The sequence below is a fragment of the Scomber japonicus genome, chromosome 1, assembly GCF_027409825.1.
Source record: "Scomber japonicus isolate fScoJap1 chromosome 1, fScoJap1.pri, whole genome shotgun sequence".
Lineage (NCBI taxonomy): Eukaryota > Metazoa > Chordata > Actinopteri > Scombriformes > Scombridae > Scomber > Scomber japonicus.
The window spans coordinates 20,192,749-20,212,159 of record NC_070578.1 but is presented as its reverse complement, the minus strand read 5'-3'; the positions used below and the strand labels follow the sequence as shown (position 1 = coordinate 20,212,159).

The 19,411-nt window shown below is 39.7% G+C and overlaps 1 protein-coding gene across 2 annotated transcripts; it reads right to left on the bottom strand.

The window, feature by feature from the left end:
- Nucleotides 1–906: 906 nt before the first annotated feature.
- On the bottom strand, nt 907–16,066 carry dbndd1 (dysbindin domain containing 1). Of its 2 annotated transcripts, none has more exons than XM_053320747.1 (4): nt 15,843–16,066; nt 12,443–12,586; nt 7,377–7,519; nt 907–1,993 (listed from the first exon to the last, which is right to left on the bottom strand). In XM_053320747.1, exons 1-4 carry the CDS (start codon nt 15,871–15,873, stop codon nt 1,868–1,870), a joined length of 444 nt encoding a protein of 147 aa, XP_053176722.1. In that variant the 5' UTR covers nt 15,874–16,066; the 3' UTR covers nt 907–1,867. The 2 variants fall into 2 exon arrangements, with proteins under 2 accessions (XP_053176722.1, XP_053176714.1); XM_053320739.1 differs by having other exon boundaries at nt 7,382–7,519.
- Between the last annotated feature and the right edge of the window lie 3,345 nt (nt 16,067–19,411).

Below are 19,411 nucleotides of genomic sequence, written 5' to 3'. Positions count from 1 at the left end.
AAAAACCAGTTAATTCTGGTTAGATTACAATGGTTTAAAGGTTTACTCTATGGAAAAAAGAACTCCTGGCTTGTAGTATGCACATTGTGTTCCCTTTTTAATATTTCTGACAGATTTTCCACCAACCATCCAAAATTCAAAAAACAAATAAATAATGAACAGACTGGTGCTATATCAGTGTGGATGAAAGTGATTTTGTGCCTGCTTGACTATGTATTGTTGTAGTTTTTTTTTGCTTAATGAATATTTCTTTTATATGTCAATGAGGATTATTGATTTTACATTGTGATATACAGAAAAATGAAATATCTAAAATGTGAGGCTCTAGTGGCTCACAGATATTAAAGAGATTTTATACCCCACATTTCTATTGTTTTTATTCCAGTATTTTCATTTTGGTTGGTTAGCCCAGTTTAGGGATAATATAATTCACATAAATGTCAGAATTCTCTGTTTTAATCAGGAAAAGTGAGGGCATCAACGAGGTCGAATAAAATGACCACTGAAAATTAAAGTAGGTGGTTTTTTTTCAAACATAACACACCACACAATGAAGCAAACTTTTTTAAGACTTATTTATTCTCTTCCATCCCAGTGTCACTTTAGATCATCACAGCATTCAGAATTATTGGCTCTCCTGGTACAGACAGGCAAAATGTGCGATAAATACATCAAGTAATCAGCTATTACTTTTGCTGGAAAATCAGTAGTTAAATTAATATTTTATAAGATGATTACAAAATTGTTGGCACTTCACTGTATTGTTGGCATTCATGCAAACACCATACTAAGGTGCTATTTTCTACTGTCATTCTTACATAGTACCCATCTAGTTAATACATCGTTTTCAATGGAATTTGAATCAACTTTGGATAATCAAAATTAATTATCTTAGCAACAGGCAGTCATTGTGGTCAAAATGATAAAGAAAATAGAAAATAAACATATATCAAAACAAATTTCAATAAAGAAAAATATTTAGAATAGTGTAGAAAGTATTAAGTCAAGAATAGAAAAATTTGTTGTATCCAGCTTGCTACTTGGTCTATTTATCTTTCCAGTCATCTCACCAAATGCCAATAATTCTGGAGGGCATCTTAAATATTCAGTGAGAGAAGTGCAGTATTTTTTTAGGCAATTATCATTACACCACACATTCTTCATTTAGATGGAGAAGGTGTAGTGTATGGAGCTGGGCCTCACCAAAACCCACTTCCTCTGCTGAAGTTACCTTATTTTGCAAGCAGTGGAAAACCCTTTCACATTTGCAAGAAACACATTAAGTAGTAGCCTCAGCGTGATATTTTGTTTTGAACAGCTCTATTGATTTATGTTTCACCTCATGTCCTGGCATTTCAATGTAAATCTCAGTGTCTGAACTTCACATGGAAGGTCTGGTCACGCACAGTCGACACCACTTTTAGTGCTTATCTAATTTTCCAGGCTATTTCCCACCCTGAGAGGCTTTATGGATAGAGGTGCTGTTATTCTGCTGACCTCCTACCCTGTATGTCATTTGAAAACAAAGCATAAAGCACCAGAGTGCATTAGGAACCCCTTGCTTGAAACAATGGTTGCACAATGGTTGTGTGTTTATGTGTGTGTGAGAGAGAGAGAGAAATAGAGGAGAGGGAGAGAGAAGGAGGGTGTGTGTATTGCACATCTTTAGTTCGAGAACAGTGTCCAGAGTTCAAACTGAACTCATCTATTCAGCACCATAAAACATGTGAGTGCAAGGTGGCAAATTCGGGCCTCTTGGTCCGCTTCGTGTTCTCACTCTGGCTGTGTCTGGCGGCTCTGAGTTTTCTCTCTGCTGTCTGGCTGTTTCACATCAGACATCACGGCTGCTTTGGCCTTTCCAGCTTCATTAAGGGCTCTGCGGTGTCTGAGTCGCTGTGGTGCTTTCTCTCTCGTGGTGGCTCAACCTTGCTACAGCGTGTCCATGAGGGGGAGCGCATGTACCCACCTCTGGGTAGCACAGGCTGGTGGGAACCTAGGAACCAGATACACAATGATTTGTGATCAGTAGGAGTATGATGCCTTGGCAAATATGAATACAGATGCAGTGTTTTTATGTACTAACTAGCCAGACCCAGAAGTATCACTGTACCCTGTTACACGCAGAACTTAGGCTTGAAAATACAAATGTCTTAGTGTTTATTGGCTTCAGTATGCACAATTATAAACTAAAAGCATATTTAAATCTCCAGAGCTAACCTGTTAAAATGAAACACTTCTCTTCAACACTTTAAGACCAGTTACTCACACTCATAGGTATTTTTTGTTGAACGGATGGAGAAAGTGATCCACTTAGTTGGGGTACAAAACTGTTTTTATCTTCTTTGAGGCATCTGAAATGATCCACAGAAAGAAGAATATTCCTCACACAAACTGCTGCTTTCTCGTTGTACAAACCAGTAAAGATCCTCTCATAAATACTCTCACTGCTGCAACTTCGCCGTAATCAACTTTCTTCTGTTATATTTTAGTCATACAGAGAAATTGTTTTGTAGCCACTGCAACTTCACACCACTTGGTGGTGATGTCCAGCCTATTAGGAAGGCAACAGAAGTTTGAACTGCTGGAGACTCTGCCCTTTCACTGTGCATATAACTCTAATGTTAGGTCTTTTAAGTGAACGTCATACTCAATACCTGTCTTATTTTTTTCCCTGAAGCTGCATGTATTTTATCAGACACATAGAGACAGAGAGAGGGGGAGGGAGAAAAGGCATATTGATCTAGAAGATTGATGGCATCTCTGCTGGATTTTAATAAGTAGGACAGCAACCTGCTGGGAAGAGTCTGCTGCAGCGAGCACCACAAACACCTTACTGCTTGTTGTGTTTATATAGCTATATAAATGTGTACCTGCAATGTTGCAGCATTAGCATTTTAATTCCTGCATACACCCCCATCAAGAAAACTGCTCCTACCATCACAAAAACTGTCGCCACCTGGCCTGAGGGTGCCACCCAGCAGGGATTTTCAATCTGTCTCTGGAACAGTCCACTGTCCCGCCCTGCCTTAAGTCCTCCACCATAGTCCCCCTGCCCAAGATACCCCACTTTCCAGCCTCAACGACTAGTGGCCAGTAGCACTCACGCCAGTGGTGATGAAGTGCTTTGAAAAACTGGTCCGGAGCAATCCTGCCTCGAAGCCTTGACCCCCACCAGTTTGCCTACAGAGCGAACTGATCCACGGAGGACGCCGTGGCCACAGCACTCCATGCTGCACTCACACACCTGGAGCAGCAGGGGAGCTATGTGCGGATGCTCTTCGTGGATTACAGTTCTGCGTTCAACACCATCCTCCCACACAAACTGGTGGTAAAACTGGGGGACCTGGGGCTTCCACATTCCACCTGCAGGTGGATACATAGCTTCCTCTCGGGCCGCAGACAGAGGGTCAGAGTGGGCCATCATACATCCACAGCCCTGAGCCTTTTTCCTTCTTTCTTTCTCCTTCCCTTAGTCTCTCTCTCTCTTGCTGTCACATAGCACACCCTGAGCTATGGGGTACTGTGCAGTAGTCCTGTGCTGCTGGCTAGCGGCCATTAGATTCTTCAGTCAGCATGTTGCTGCATTACTTCCTGAAACACAAGACTCTCCTACAGAAAGCCTGTGAAGGCACAAGGAAAACTGTTGCAGAAGACAAAATGTGTGTGTTGAGTCTGACCTTTTGCATCCAAATGAGCTTTTATAATGGATCTATGAATGTATTTTCCTGCTCTTAGGGGGTAAGTCATGAAGCTTCTACAGCATTGCTCTCTATGGGCTGAAATTGTACATAATTTTCCAAACAGTGATGTCACTGCAGGTGCTGTATCAATGACTGCAAACAGGAAGTTTTATTATAGTAAGATGCACTCTCTGTGACATATACAGTATGGAAAATAACCTATGAATGGACATTTGAGCTTTATTTAAAATGTGATTGTTCTGCCTATTCCTTTTTCCTATTTTCTGCATCAATTCATCCATTCACATGTCTATTAACAAAATCCTTGGCTAAATAAACAATCTAACAAATATCTTCTCTAAAACACAACTCACACTACATGGACATGAAAAAAATCCAGAAAAAAACACTCCAATGACAAAGAATAGGAGGTCAGAGCTATGTCTGTGGTAGTTTTTTGGGGATGTGGCTAAACTTTATGGTTCATCAAGCTCATTTGAGAGTAAAACAAAGAGCAAACCAAATCAACAAAGTCAGCCTTTTGTTCAGTACCTCTAGAGCTGCTCTGGAAAGAGGCGCTTGGCGAAACTCTAATTGCTGTACTGTATGTTCTCGGCTCTCTGGATTAGAGCTACGAAGTACAATTGATCAGCGTTCACTGAATTTGGTTGAACTATCCATGTAAACACGGCTTTAAGCTACCAAAAAGCAGGGAGTGAAACAGAGGAACATGAGAATGGAAGAAGAGAAATGGGAAAAGAAAGACAGCAGAGTAAACAAAACAAACAAGACATACGCGTCTATAAATAATGAGTCAGTGTAGTTACTCAGATTATGATAACTGTTTAAATGGCTTTTGAAAGACCAGGCCTTGTTTCCAGCAGGGAAAACTGAATTATTCAGAAACCTACATTTAGCATGAACTCGCTAACCCATCTACCCCCCCTTCCTCTGCTCTCTGCCTGCTTTAACCTCTCCCTCAACTCCTACATGCCCTCCACACACTGGCACACACTCAGCAGTTTCCCACTGAGTCCTATGCTCACACAACTCAATACTACCTGACCCACATTCGCAACACTAACTCTGGCACAATTAATTAAATTTAAGTCCTTCTCTTTCTCCCTTATAATGTCTTTATGAACACACCCCACCCATCTCATCTTGGTGCTGTAACCAGCTTACTGTCATTGTAGTGCCTTTGTCACACAGTTTGCAGTATGTCATTATAATAGCTTAATCAGAGTTGTTCAAAACGTATCTATAATCGCCCTGCATGAAATGAAATCTAAGGGTTGAATGATGAGGAAGGTTTTAGCTGCTGTTCTGTTTCAGATGCAACAAAACAGCTGGTCCTCACAGCTGAGATCTATGCAATAAATCAGTGTTTCATAAATCCTTTTTCACACACACACACACACACACACACACACACACACACACACACACACACACACACACACACACACACACACACACACACACTGTTTGCACAGCCCCAGTGGTATTCAAAGCACTGACTCTGGCAGTCCAATGTTACATTCACTAACATTTGGCATCTGTCAAGTTCATAGTATGTGTTGATGCCATCTAAGCTATTGTGTTTTTGGTGGGTCTCACAACAAAAACAGCTTGCCCTTCCTGCTCAGCCTCACATTACTCTTTCTTAAATAACTGAACATTTTGTAATAGTCTATTTTCTGTCAAATTCTGCACAGCTAAACATGCAGAAAACTTTGCAGTCGTTTTACTGTCTGCATGCTTCTACTTGAAAGCACCTTCAGCCATCAGTAGCTGCATCTATCTTGGATTGTTATCCTTTCTTTGACACACTGTATCTGAGGCAGATATTGACACGAAAGGATAATGGCAAGCTGAAAGACAACAAAAAAAGGAGCTCAATGGTTGTGCATGGTAAAGTGAGAGGCATTTAGAGGCAATATGAAGACAGACACTATAAAATGATACATCTAATGTCAAAAGGTTAACTTTCAATAACTTTCAATAATGAAAAAATGTTTGCCACATTTTTTAGATGGCTGATCTATTTTTAGTCATGGTAACAGTTAATCATTGTTTGTTTTCTCACATATCTATGGTTGTGTAAATTAAATTATTTAACATCGTGACAGTGTTGCACAGCTGTTCATCTCTGAACAGCAGGATTTAATCGTGATTGGCTGAGAACAGAGCAGCGGATATGAGATGTTGGACGAGAAGCCTCTTGGCTGTTGCATCTTCTGCACCTGTACTTTCTGGCTACTGAAACACAGCTGTGGCCTGTGACTAATAAAACCTGGAGAAACTTGGTCTGGTGGTGTTTTAGAGAAGAGCTGAAGGGCGCGTGGGGGAGGGGACCTAAGTCTAACCTTGAAATAAGTCTAATTCTTTATGCTAGTGCATCAGTTGGTGCTCCAGACAATGCACATAGTTTTCATTATGAAAAGGAGCACCCTGGTGGTCGATTGGTTAAAGCGCATATGTCCCTGGTTCAAATCCAGCCAGGGACCTATGCTGCAGGTCATTCCCCTCTCTCTGTCCCTGCATCTCTGCCAGTTACTATCTGAATAAAGGCATAAAAGCCCAAAATAAATCTTTGAAAACAAAGAAATGGCTATTTTTTGCACACATGATGTTCCTCTACTGTAAATGTTGCACACCATCATTCATTTAAAGAATCTGCTGTAGAGCTGCAGACAGCAACATATGGCACAGATGGCCCACTGGGAAGATAACTCACAGGCTGAGCCATGATATGAAACATTATAGACAGACAGAAAAAAGAGAAGTGAAAGTCTGATATTTTAATCAAGAAAAAAATGTTTGAAGTATTCTGACCAGCACTACTCATGCAAAGAATTTACTATTATGTGTAAGACACTGTCTAAACTGAGCTGGCATGAAACCCTGTGTGCCTGCTGAGAGGCAGGGTTGTTGCAGGAGAGAGAGTTCACTGTCTGTATACAGGATGAGGAACCCAGGTCATAAATAAAACATGGGAAATATTTTTTGCTTCCTTTAGCAAACCGGGAGAAAGATGGACTGGCCTTTATCCTGTACCTCTGCTTTAACACACATGTACATACACAACGGTCTCATCTTTTAATATGCATACCTTTGATTCATTTGGATTGTATGTGACTAGTCCAGTGCAGTCAGATAAAACATGACATTATTTCCTTTCATTCACAAAACTAGGGGGAATTCTGTAGCCCACTCCTCATTTATGCTTGAGGCTAGTGGTTCTAAGTTGCATTGACTGTTACTAGCATAACACATCCAAGTCTTCAAAACAGATTAGTAAATCAAGTACAATTGAATAATGAATAATGTAGAAACCAGATTTTGACAAGGAATAAAAAAGATGATATTTCTGCTTCTGCTGCATCAACTTTAATCTTCTTTTTTTAACTGAACATTGACAGTCTGACAATGTTATAGAAGTGCCATGCTAAATCAGTGGTGTACTCTTTTCACAAGACACTTTAAATGTTAAATGCAATTACTTTTTTTGCATACACATATCTTTGTAACTCATGGGTTACTGTACAAGTCAACAGTCACTAAGTATGTAAAATGAAAAATTTCAATTTTATATTTTTTGTACAAACCTTGAGTGCATCTACATATTGTTTTTCCTTTATTTTCCAGTTATTCTTGCTTATCGTAAACATATGCATTTCATTCTTAGCAGACCTTACCTGCTGGAGACTCGTTGTGGTTCTCCTCATCAGAGTCAGCAAAAACCTCAGCCAGCTCCTGGTCAGACATGTCAGTCAGTTCGGTCAGATCCAGGAGGTCAAAGTGCACTTCCAAAGAAGACACACTGCTCAAGGGTTCTGGTTGGCAGAGAGAGGGGGAGAAAAATGCATGCTTTTCAGTCTGGTGGTGAAGTTAAGAGATTTAAATGATCCACTCATATTTGCAGACATCACAGAAGAAAAGCTGCTCTTTTAAAAAAGTAGTGGAGGATAAACTGCATACATGATGAACACAGAGTTCCTCAGCTCATCATGTAATGCTGCTCTTGAATCTCCACTGGACTCATAAGCAGATCAATAGTTGGCTCTTGCAGTGTTATTGTAAAATCGATTTCAACAAAGATCCAATTTACTTTTTTATCCAGTACTTTATCTGTACACCTCTTGTAAAGCCAAATTCTGTCTACTTCAGAAATATTTCAGACACAGCAGGCTTCTTTAATCTTCTTCTAAGCTTGCCTCTCTACTCATTGAGTGTCTCTCTTTCAGCTTGACACAAAGGCAGAGACTGAAAAAATGAAAGAAGAACTTAAGTGTAGGGATAAAAATAGGATCTATGCCAGTTGTGAAATGCACTGTGATCCCCATTTTTCTCCTGAGAGTGTAGCACCTGTTCATTTTTGCACAAGTCTCTGATTTCCTCAGCAGGAGTCACTACTGCTGCACAAGGTCACATTGGCCTGTGCTGTGTGTCAACGTGCCAGGCTCAGCATTCTAGTCAGGTTTCCTCCAAAGCTTGTCTATGTAATGTATGTGAAATGTGAAAATTCTTCAAACATTTTGTAATACACACATGTAGAATCCAAGTATATGTGCTTGACTCAACATCATCCAAGTTGGGCACCGATTCTGTGTAATAAAGCTGAACAAATCTACCATTACAGGGAGAAAGATGTTTGGACACAACACTGAGGCAGACATAAGTGCGTTTTTATGTCGTTATGAATCAGTGGATGCCTTCCTTCCATGCAACATCAAGTCTGAATGAAACTGTTCACTCGCTGTATGTGGGCGTGACTTTGTGGAGAAAACAGTGGTCGCACGACTGGTTGAAAGCTGTTATTACCCCATTTGCGTGCCTTTTTCCAGGCTCCTTAAGACAAAGTTTCATGCTGAAGTAGAGCCCACTCTCCTGCTGCTCTTTGCTGTTGCTTTTAATTTTCCTGCATCACTGATCTAGAGTGATATTCATGTTAAAGCAGTGGCTGGTAATGGTGCTATGTTTCAGCTTTAGTCAATACCAGGAATGCAGAGATATGAGGAGTGATAAATAAGGAAGCAATGAGAACTATGTGGACAAATAGAGGAGAGCAATTAAAACTTACTGGACCAAGTGTTGCCGTAGTTTGATGTCCTGATGAATGTAATAAGGAAAAACTAAAATCTCTCCTCTATTTTCCAAAACCATCTGCTCCAATTTTACTTACTTTGTGGTTTATTTGGAGTTGTTTTGGGCGTGTTGACACATGGCCCTCACACATGCCTTATAGAGCCTTATCAGTTATGCAACACAGCATTTTAATGGGACAGTCACATCTTTGACGTCACGGTTAGCGATAACACACACTGCCCGAGTCTAACTGAATCATACCCGGGTCAACCTCTTCAAGCGTGCCATGCCCGGGTATGGTACAAAGCGATCACACTTAGTCAAACGAACAGGATTTCAGGGGTCAAACGTGCTTGGGCATGGTACCGATCGCTTCATGTGAGTACACCCTAAGAAAATTGTGGAAGCAAACATTTTAAAATTGCAAGTAACTTTAATTTAGGTACCATACTTTTGTGACCCTAGATGTTCAAACTTGAAAATGCCATTGCAAACAACTACCAAACCACTTGTAGTCTGATGTTATCCATTAAAGTCCATATCAAAAACAAACCATGCACATTTAGGAAGTGCCTTGCCAACATCAAACTTTGGATGTCTGAAAACATCTTGAAAACAAATTAGAACCATTTGCAAACAAAGAAATCACATCTTCCAGTTTCACCTCAAGCCACCAGACTGATGGCTTGTTTTGAGTAACAGTTAATTTTGCTATCCTGATACATTACAGATATCCAAGTTCTGCATATGTAAAGATCCAGCTTAGAAAATGACATCACTGCCTAAATCACTAAGGATAAATAGTATTATCTCATTGGAGACTCTAGAGCTACACATAGTCTCAGTAAAGAGTTAAGCCAACCATTTCCCTTGTATCCTGTATCATTGAACACTTCACCACATGTAATTAAACAGCAGCACCGGAAATGGGCAGGATTAGCAGTAAGCAGTGACAGCTATTTCACACCCCAAGCTCGGGCCAATGTCTGCTGCCTGACAGTGATGGTGACTGTCTATGTTTGTTTGACAAATACTGCAATATGCAAGCATTGGTTGACAAGAGCCATATAGACATGTTTTTTAAGTATTTCATATTTTTCATCACTTCAGATTATTTCTTTGCTTGTAAATTCAGTTAAAATTTCCCATAGGCTGGGAGGTGTTTGCCTACAGCCTTTCTGTATGTTTAAAATCCCTTTTCAGGAGGAGTGGGAAAAAAACTGAAGGAAGTGAAACAGCCAGGATGGATATTATGGAGAAGGAGATGAAGATGAAAGAAAAAAAAAACAGGGAGTGATGAAATGAGCTAAGATTGAGGAATGACATAAGCGCATTATGTAAAATGAAACACTGTCTGCATTATGTTCTCCCATTATTTCCAGATGGTTCCCATTCCACAGTGCTTGTTTTTTAATCCACCCCCCCCCCCACCCCCCATCTCTTTTTTTTCTTTCCCACACCCTTACTCCTTGAATAATTGATCAGTACGTTTTCTCTCCCAGGCAGACTGACTGAAACAACTGCCTCCATCTCAAAGGCCAATCAGGGGAGCTGTGAGACACTAGTAGGGAGGGCTGGCAATAGGGAATTCACACTGAGACACCCTAAAAGAAAAGAAAAAAGAAAAACTGGAGGACTGGAGGATTTTGTGCTTAAAGCAGAAGGATGATGTAAAAAAAAACAAAAAAAAAAAAAACACACACTACCCCTTCTTACAGCAAGCATACAGCTTGACAGCCTGTAAAATCTAATATGTGTGTGCTGATCCATTTGACTCCTTCTTGACATATTTTCATTTTTGGCAATAAGCCCTTAATCTCACACTTAATATTCACACCTTTGTAGTTAATGTGTATGAAATAAAGCTCCCTTTAATTCACTGAATTTAATGTGACGCTTCCTTTAATTCAGAAAATAGCAGTAAGAAAAATAATTGTTTGCATATTGTAATTGATGTTCTATTAAAGACAATCCTTTTATTCTTTTATTTCCTTTCTTCTCTCAGCATGTGAGAAGGTACAGATTGATTCAACTGAAGGAATGAAAAGAGAAGAACAGGGAGGATGGGTGTAAGGGAGGGGTTCACATTTGGAAGAAGGGATAAGAGAGGAGAGGGGATGTGCCTTGCATGCTGGATCTGGGTAATCCCTTTCCTTCACTACCCTGAGGTCATCAGTCCAGCCTGAACAGCTGGTAATGATGAGTGGACTCTGGCTGAATGAAGATGGATGAGACAATGCGAAGCCCCTGAGGTAGTATGTTAAACATATAATGCCACTATAACTATAAAATTAAGTATTTTTTCCTCACATTAATGAAGCACACAAGCACTCATCCACACACCATTTCACAGTTTTAATCATAAACCTTCTAATTGAGTGCAATTATTTCCAGTTGCATTCTTTACTAATCACTAACTAGCTGACAGGAAATGAGCCATGCCCAAGTTTGTGTCCCCCTAATTTGTCTTTTCTTCCCAGCTTCTATTCAAGATCAATAAAAAATAAATTGCACTTTTTCGCTCTATGCTACATTTTACCCCACAGCAGTCACTACACATGTTTTGATCTTAAATTCCTGTCACAATAACAAAATGCATTTCTCTACACTGCAGAAGATATGAGTTTGTCTACTCTATATGTGCATGTATCTGTACTACATGTTGTTCTTTTCATAAGTGATTCACTTTTCATGACAAAAACTGACAACCTGCTATTTTCTGGGACTTTTTTTATTTTATTTTAGGGTAGATGTAGACTGTGGGCTCCAGGCTCCAGGCTCCTAAAAATAAATGTTGCAGATGACTCAGGAGCCATTATGGTCCCACTTTTGGAGATACAACTGCAGCACTAGGAAGTAGTTTGTTGCTCTGCAGTGTGGTATTGAGACAAAACCTTAAATAAACAGTCTCCATAGAATGCAAAAATCAGGTAGAATATTAAAAATGGTATCTGATGCCCTGAGGTCTTGATGACATGGCTGACAATGGCTGTAAAAGAATAACTGATTTTTATGTTGAAAATGTTGTTGTAAATATTTAAAACTTTAATTCTCTTTCTGTGCGTTTGTCCTGCTCTATATACGTCTTCCTTTCTAGCTCTAGCCAGGTGGCATGACTAGTTAGTGGTTCACATTAAAGCACAGAAACACAGACATTAGCCTCTGGATGAGCTGTCTCTTTGAAAAAGTGTTTAGTTAGTGAAGCAGATAAAGGCGGCCTTGTCACTCATGTAGCCCCAGTATCCGCCTCTGTGTGTTTATGTGCCCTGGGCTCTGAGTCTGGCACGTACAGGGTAGCCTCTGTATGGGACTGATGCACAAAGAGTCCTTTCAGTCAAGCCTGTGGTGCAGCAATCTTTGAGAATGTGGGACTAGAATACCTAAAATAGGCAATGATCATTTAGTGCATAATCTGCAGATAAACCTTAACTGTACTGGATGAGGGTCTGGTCCAGGATCATATGTGTGCAATGTGTGTAATGTGTGTGTGTGTGTGTAAGTAAAACATTAATGGTCTTTTAGAGGCACTTGTTATTGATCTGGCATCCTGCTCAAGGCCTTTTCCACCCATTATTAACCTGTATCGCCTTTTCACCGCCAATGAATATTCATCACAACTTCACATTCTTAATAGCTTTCTTTCTTTACTTCCTCCCCCGCCCGCTACTTACGTCTCTTCTCAGTGATGTGCAGCAGACTAGCAGTGTGCCCTGACAGGCCGCCCTCCTCCTCCCCTGCTGTGTGCTGGAACAACTCCTTGGATAGGTCGCCTGAGCTGGAGGGCTTCAGCAGTTTCTGGATATCTTTATTGGGCTCTGTTGTTTTAAATGGAGGAGTAAGGATAAAAAAAGGTTGATTTATTTATAATAGGTCTTTACATTTTTAATGACATATTACCACAGTACAGTTTAAGGCATCAAAACCAGTCTTCACAGACACTTCTTGGTTAATGAAGGGAAACAAAGCATTTAATGGTTGCGTGTACTGAAAGAAGTCAATGTTCACTCCATTGTTAATCAGTTGCGCACAGTGATTATACTCCTTGTATAACCACAATTATGTCTCCCTAGGTAACTGCATCACCATTCCACTGTCAGGTTTTAATAACTCAACTGTCTGTTTGTCATTTTTACACATTGTGTACACAGCTGATAAAGACTATACATGTCTTCACACTCACAGCTCCCCACTTTCTGTCTGTTGGGAATAAGACCGAAAAGTATTACAACTATGTGATTCCTTGAAATGGTGTACTTGGCTGTGGACTGACATCTAATTGAATGTGTTACAGACTGGTGATGCTCCTTAGTCAAGCCAGCTGAAACACATTGCAAACATCCATTCAAAACAGAAAACAAGTTAGCAACTCTGAAAATAGAAGGTAGTAAAAATAGCAGCCCCTAAATACAGGAGTGTGCACAAGCTCTAATTTGTTTCAATCTGATCAAGGTTAAACGCCTGCTTTTCTTTGACACAGTGGAGAACATATGATGAGGCTGCGAGAAAAGGACAAGAGTACAGGAGTGATGCAAGTTTAGTTGAAATTTATAAAAAATATAAATTGTAATATAAACTACTTTCCAAACACTCATTTCAAAATTGCATGTTGCTATAAATCAGCAATGTTGTGAACTCCTACAAACTCACCCCTAAAACCTTATCTTTGTTTACTGAGCAATCTTTAACATAAAATCAAGCAGTATGGCTTTTTAATGATAACATGCAGAGTTGATGGAAAGGAGTGTGGGTGTTGTGGCTTTCTGATGGGCCTCACCAGATGGCCAGTACCATTTCTTCTAACAGTATGCTCCTAGATGTTTGAATTTCCCCTATCAGATGAAACATGTACAGTGAAGGCCAGGCCAGAACATGATGGATTCTGATTTCACCACCAGAAGCAAAGTGTTCATTGCTGACTATTGACTGATTACCCCAGAGAGAAGCTGCAAAAACAAAAAAAGACTATAGCGTTACCTCTGCTGTTACAATGAAATGTTTGTTCAATATTTAGACTCTCTGCCAGCTTTGGTTTCTATTGAATTACTGTTCCTAATCTTTCTACCATTGCTATGGGGCATATAACCATGACTGTGCATGCATCCATCCATCTAAGCTCTAATCTTATCCGAGTTTTTTTTCAGCCTCATGTCTACACAAGAATGGGCTGCTGGAGTTGCGCTAGATTCAGATTTTGTACTGTATTTAATGAGCTATTTTTTTCTGTAACAAAATGTATAATGAGCAGCACTTTATCTTATGTCATATAAAGAAATGACTCTTGTTTCATTGATTGGTAAACATATACTGTATGTATCAGTTAAGATGCGCTCATGATATTAGAGCGCCAAACATAAATCTAAAATGAGTCTCTCAGGATCATCTGCTATATAGTTTTTTTGCTGTTCTGACTATTATTGTCATATCTGTGTACTCATGCATGCTCATATGATTAGCATTTTGGTGGATGATGAGTCTCGCTCTCAGTCAGGATGTTAGTGATAGAAGAGAAGAGCTTTCCAGAAAGTCACAGTATTATCTGCATGTGAAGGGAGATATGTTTACACAGATGGGATGATGTAGCCACCACCTGCTGAATCAGCTGTGAAAAAGCCTCAGTCAATAACTGGAATCTGAAGTCAGTTCTGGTAAAAGACAGTCAGGTATCACAAATATGTCAGTTTCAGGCAATAGCTGACCCTGTCTAGAGCTGTCAGCCATAACTGTCTGTGAATCAACTAGCAGACAGATGGAGAGAGATAAAGCAAGAGAGAGAGTGTTCTATATGTTTAGCAAAAGTGGACTCAAACTCAGTGTCTCAGTTCAACAAATCAATCATCATTTGGCTATGTAGTGCAGGCAGGAGAATTAATATGCTCTCTCATCACCCTTTTCACCAGGTCATTGTGCTAGCTGATTTATCTAAGTCTCATGTCCTTGTCCATGTTTCAGTTAGTTAAGACCATGTTGACCCTAGAATAAACTTTCTCATATGCTTACAATGTTTTTGCTGCATTCTCTATCAGCATTAATTACAATGGTCACAGGTTGGGCTGGAAACGACTGGTTGCTGTGTTTGCTACAGTGCCAACACTGCTATACCAAAGCTTTGTGATCCAGTCCTGTGATTGATCATAATAATGATGGGCAATCTAATTTAGTTTTATCTTGAGAAACAAATGATATATCAATTTGTCATGAGCAGAATAAAAGTCATTTCCCCATTAAAAAAGACTATTATAAGTATCTGCTGAGAATGCAGCCTGCAGAGGTTGCAGAGAGATTGTTTTACCCTAACATGCTATGCAGTAAAAAAAAAAAGCTACGTTTTAATAGTGGTTGAAAAAACACTGCAGCTGTAGAGGTAACTGTTAACATACTAAACTAAACTTACACTTTACTACTTTGTTTCACTTTATGCAATAGATATACTTTTTTAAATTAATCACAGATGCCTATATAATCTGTCCTACATCACCATGAAACCTTGAAATACTTAGTGTATCACCCTTATGATCTCAATAATGTTTAGATGTTGCGGTGCAATGGTGGCATTGAGGCATTGTGCAATGCTATCATACAGCATGCTTCTCTGGATGGCCTTTACACAAAGGCCATGCATTCACTATTGTACTGGCTTTTACATGACCGACCTATCGTGTGTGGATATAAAAAAAGACCTGTGCTACTAAGCAATAGATTAAGCATGAAACTTCTATCTTTGGGAATGAAACCTCAACAACTGGATCCTGGTTAAAGACAATAAGCAGATAGTGTGCCAGTGCACTGCTTTATATATAATAATTCTAACATATATCAGTGACTAACTCTAGACAAGACCGTTAGAAAAAGGTGGTGACATGAATCAAAAGCTTCTCTGATAAACAGTATTCAGGGAGACTCTAGTCCAGCTGTACAGAAAGTGTCTGTCCAGTTATTCACATCATGAACATATCCAAAAAGAGGAAATTCACAGCACATGCATTCAAAAGACAAAGGCACTTTACAACAACCATGCCCACCTAAGGTAACATACACCATGACAAAGAGAAGAGAACAGAAAATGGTTCTTACCTGGGCTCCCTGCCCCTCCCTGCGCCTCCATGCAGCTCAGCCTGGAGTGTCCTGCTGTTCACCACAACAGCATCGGAGAGTGGAGGAGACAAACAGGGAGGGAAGAAAGGAGAGGCAAGCGGAGAGCGTGTCTGTGTGTGAGGAGACTGTGTGTGTGGGGTGTGTGCACAGAGAGAGAGAGGAAGAGAAAAAGGGGAGGGGGAGTAGATAGACACTGTGAGACCTATAGGCTCTCCAAAGACTCTGCTTCTCCTTCTTGTTTTGTCCTTCGTTGGTCTATATTTCCAAAACAGGTGATTTTGGTTTCTCAGCTTGCAAAGCCCACCTGCCCTGGTCTGCCATCAGAGCTGTCTGGGATCTGCACTGCCTCACAAAGCGGGTCCACCCCAGACAGGGAGGTCTGGGAACAGCAGCATCACACTGCAAATGCCTAAGCCACTTGGTTTAGTAAGCGCAGCATTGTGACTTGGCTTGGTATGTACAAAATACACACAGAGGGATCCACAGCAAAAGAGGGAGAGAGAGAGATAGAGAGAGAGAGAGAGAAAGGGAGGGAGGCAGCTGGCACTTTGCCCAGACTGAGAGAGAGAATGGGGTATCAAGGAGGGTTATGGATCACTGCAGGGGGGAAATTGTGTGTGTGTGTGTGTGTGTGTGTGTGTGTGTGTGTGTGTGTGTGTGTGTGTGTGTGTGTGTGTGTGTGTGTGTATGGATGCAGCGTAACCATTTGTGGATAAACTTACAGGCAAGTTATTGAACTTAATGATGGGTCAGTTCATGTCAAATATACACAGCTCATGTCTAGGCGAGGGATGAAGGGATTTTTGGAAGTTAACACAGTTTTGCTCCTCGGAGACTTGCATTTGAGTGTGCAATTTTGGAAAGTCATGACAAATAATTAAGACATGCATCAACGACTTACTTGCGAGTGATATTTACTCTAAATCTGAATCCCATCCGTTCAGAAAAGCAGGAAATGGTGCCTCTTTCTTCTGAGGGGAATCTGCTAGTAGAGCTCGCCCTCTCGTGGCAGGAAGTGACTTTTCAGGTACTCACGTAAAACACAAAATGCAACACCATCAGCTGACTAGACTCACAGTACATGATCCACTTTTTTGAGAGTCCACTACTAATCTGTAAAATAAAACAGACATAGTGGAAAAAAAGTTATTTTCTAGTGTGAAAGTGTTATCAATTACCCCTGAAATAAATGCTTTAGTGAGTAATTAGATAACTTGATTTATCTCCACAGGGAAAACTAGTTTGGTCAGACAGGTCACAGCAGACTACATACAAACATGAGCCAGTGGTAGTAAGTTGTAGCTTTGTAACACTGTAAACTGTAACAAATCAACACATATTCCAAGAGGACATTAGTAAAGCTCAGGAGCTGGTCCAGCAACCAAACTAAAAAACAAAATACAATCAGTGAAATAATAAATAGGCCTAAAAGGTCAAATATATTTAATGTACCTAAGAAAGAAAATTTGAAAATGAATAGTAAATCAAATAATTAAAACAAACAGTTATAGCTGTGGTAACAAAAATGTTTATTGTGCTATGGAGCATCATCAAGACTTAACCTAACTCAACACAATTTTTTAGACAGTTAAAAACACTAAACAGGGGATGACATTCATACTTAATCATGGTGTGGAGGACGCTGTCCTCCAATATTTCCCATTAATTTACAGTATAAATTTCAAACTACTTTTGAGAGGTTGATCAAAGGTTTATGGTTTTCTTTTAAATTGAAAAGATTCCAGAACCCCAAGTTCCTGTTTGGTGCTTATCCCTCTTACTCATCACAGTTAGGACTGAAACATAGCTTTGGTTTCAAAGATGGAATAGACAGAAGGGTATTGTCATATTATTACACTGCCAGGTTATGGAAGGTTAATGCTGTAAACTGCCATCAGTAATAATAATGAAGTTTTATTGAACATGTGGAAAATATACAAGCCTTGGTATTGTTTTTGCTAACTTACAAACAAAGTACTACAGTACTATTCAAAACAAATTATCCTCTCCCATGACCCAAACAGCAGAGGAGTTTCTAATGAAATAAGACAATTCAGATAAATATAAAACATAGAGAAAAAACATTCCTTAAGGCACTTTCAGGCAGAGCAATGAAGCAAGTCAAGTTATAATAAAAGCCTTTATTTAGTTGGACAGAAGGGTTTAACATGCAGGAATAGCTACTGCATGAGCTCCAAATTGGTTCCACTGACTTGACTTTTACCTCAGAAAAGCAACAAATAATATCAGTAGAATCAAAGCATATCTTTCATTGTGTAATTTTTCCTGAAAGCTAAAAGCTTCCTGCAATGAAATAAACTAAGATTGGATAACAATCACACATACATTATACATATCATCAAATCAATTACTCACAATCAATGTTTAGATATGTTGGCCAGAAAGATACATAGAATATAAACTAGTGAAATAAAAAGGATTTAATCTGAGTTTTTGACACTGATTAACATAAACCTAAATGAAAGCAGATCTTCACAAAATGATCTTCAATTATATTTAATTATAAGTAAACATATGCACCCCCTTTAATAGGACACACCTGAGCTAAGACTGATGCAGCCAGTTAGTTTTAGAAGTCACATAATTAGTAAAAGACCATGAAGATAAATGTACACTCCTTGCAACTTGGCAAAAAGATGGCGGTCAGAAAATGTCAGTGGATGGATACAAATCACCAAACATCTCTTGGGGTAGAGTAAAATAGATCATTAAGTAACAGAAAGAGTATGGCACAGCTGTAAATCTGCCAAGAGTAGGTTGGTCTCAAAAACTGAGTGAGTGTGCAAAACTTGTGAAGTTTGCAAGAAGGCACATGGGAGACTCTGCTGGAAAGGGTTTTTTATGGCCTCATGAGACCAGAATTGAGCTTCTTGGTCAACACCTGAACATAACATTTGGTGGAAGCCAAACACTGCACATCATCATAAACATAGCATCCTCAGTGTGATGCATAGTGGCAGCATCATGCTGTAGGGATGCTTCTCTGCAGCAGGCCTTGAAAGGCTTATGTATTCAAGTGTTAGTGTTACAAAGATCCTTATAAGTTAACAAGTATATTTCCCCTCATGTCTTCCCTTCTGATAGCTCCTTGTATAGAAGCAGAGAAGACTCCTTTTCTCATCATGAGAGGAAGAATGTCAAACAGTTCTTGTTCTCCGAGCCTTCTGTGTTCACTGGAATATTTCAGGCCATCTGCAACTACTTCAAAACCGCCTCAAACACAACCATCCACTGGAATGTCACCACAAGGTCCTGACCAGTACAGTTGTGGGAAACACAACTCGAGTACCACAAGGGCTCGTATGCAGAGTTTTGATGTGGTTATTTCAGGGAGGTAAAGTATACTGTGTAGAAATTGCATATTTACTCACGAAACTATGGGAATACAATGTCAAAATCATTCACACAACATGATTCAGATATTCATAATTCTTACCTGTGGACAGCCACACTCAGGTGAAGATTGAAGCCATTGAGTACTAAGATAGTTAATAATATACAGAAAGTAAGCAGATGTCACTTTTATG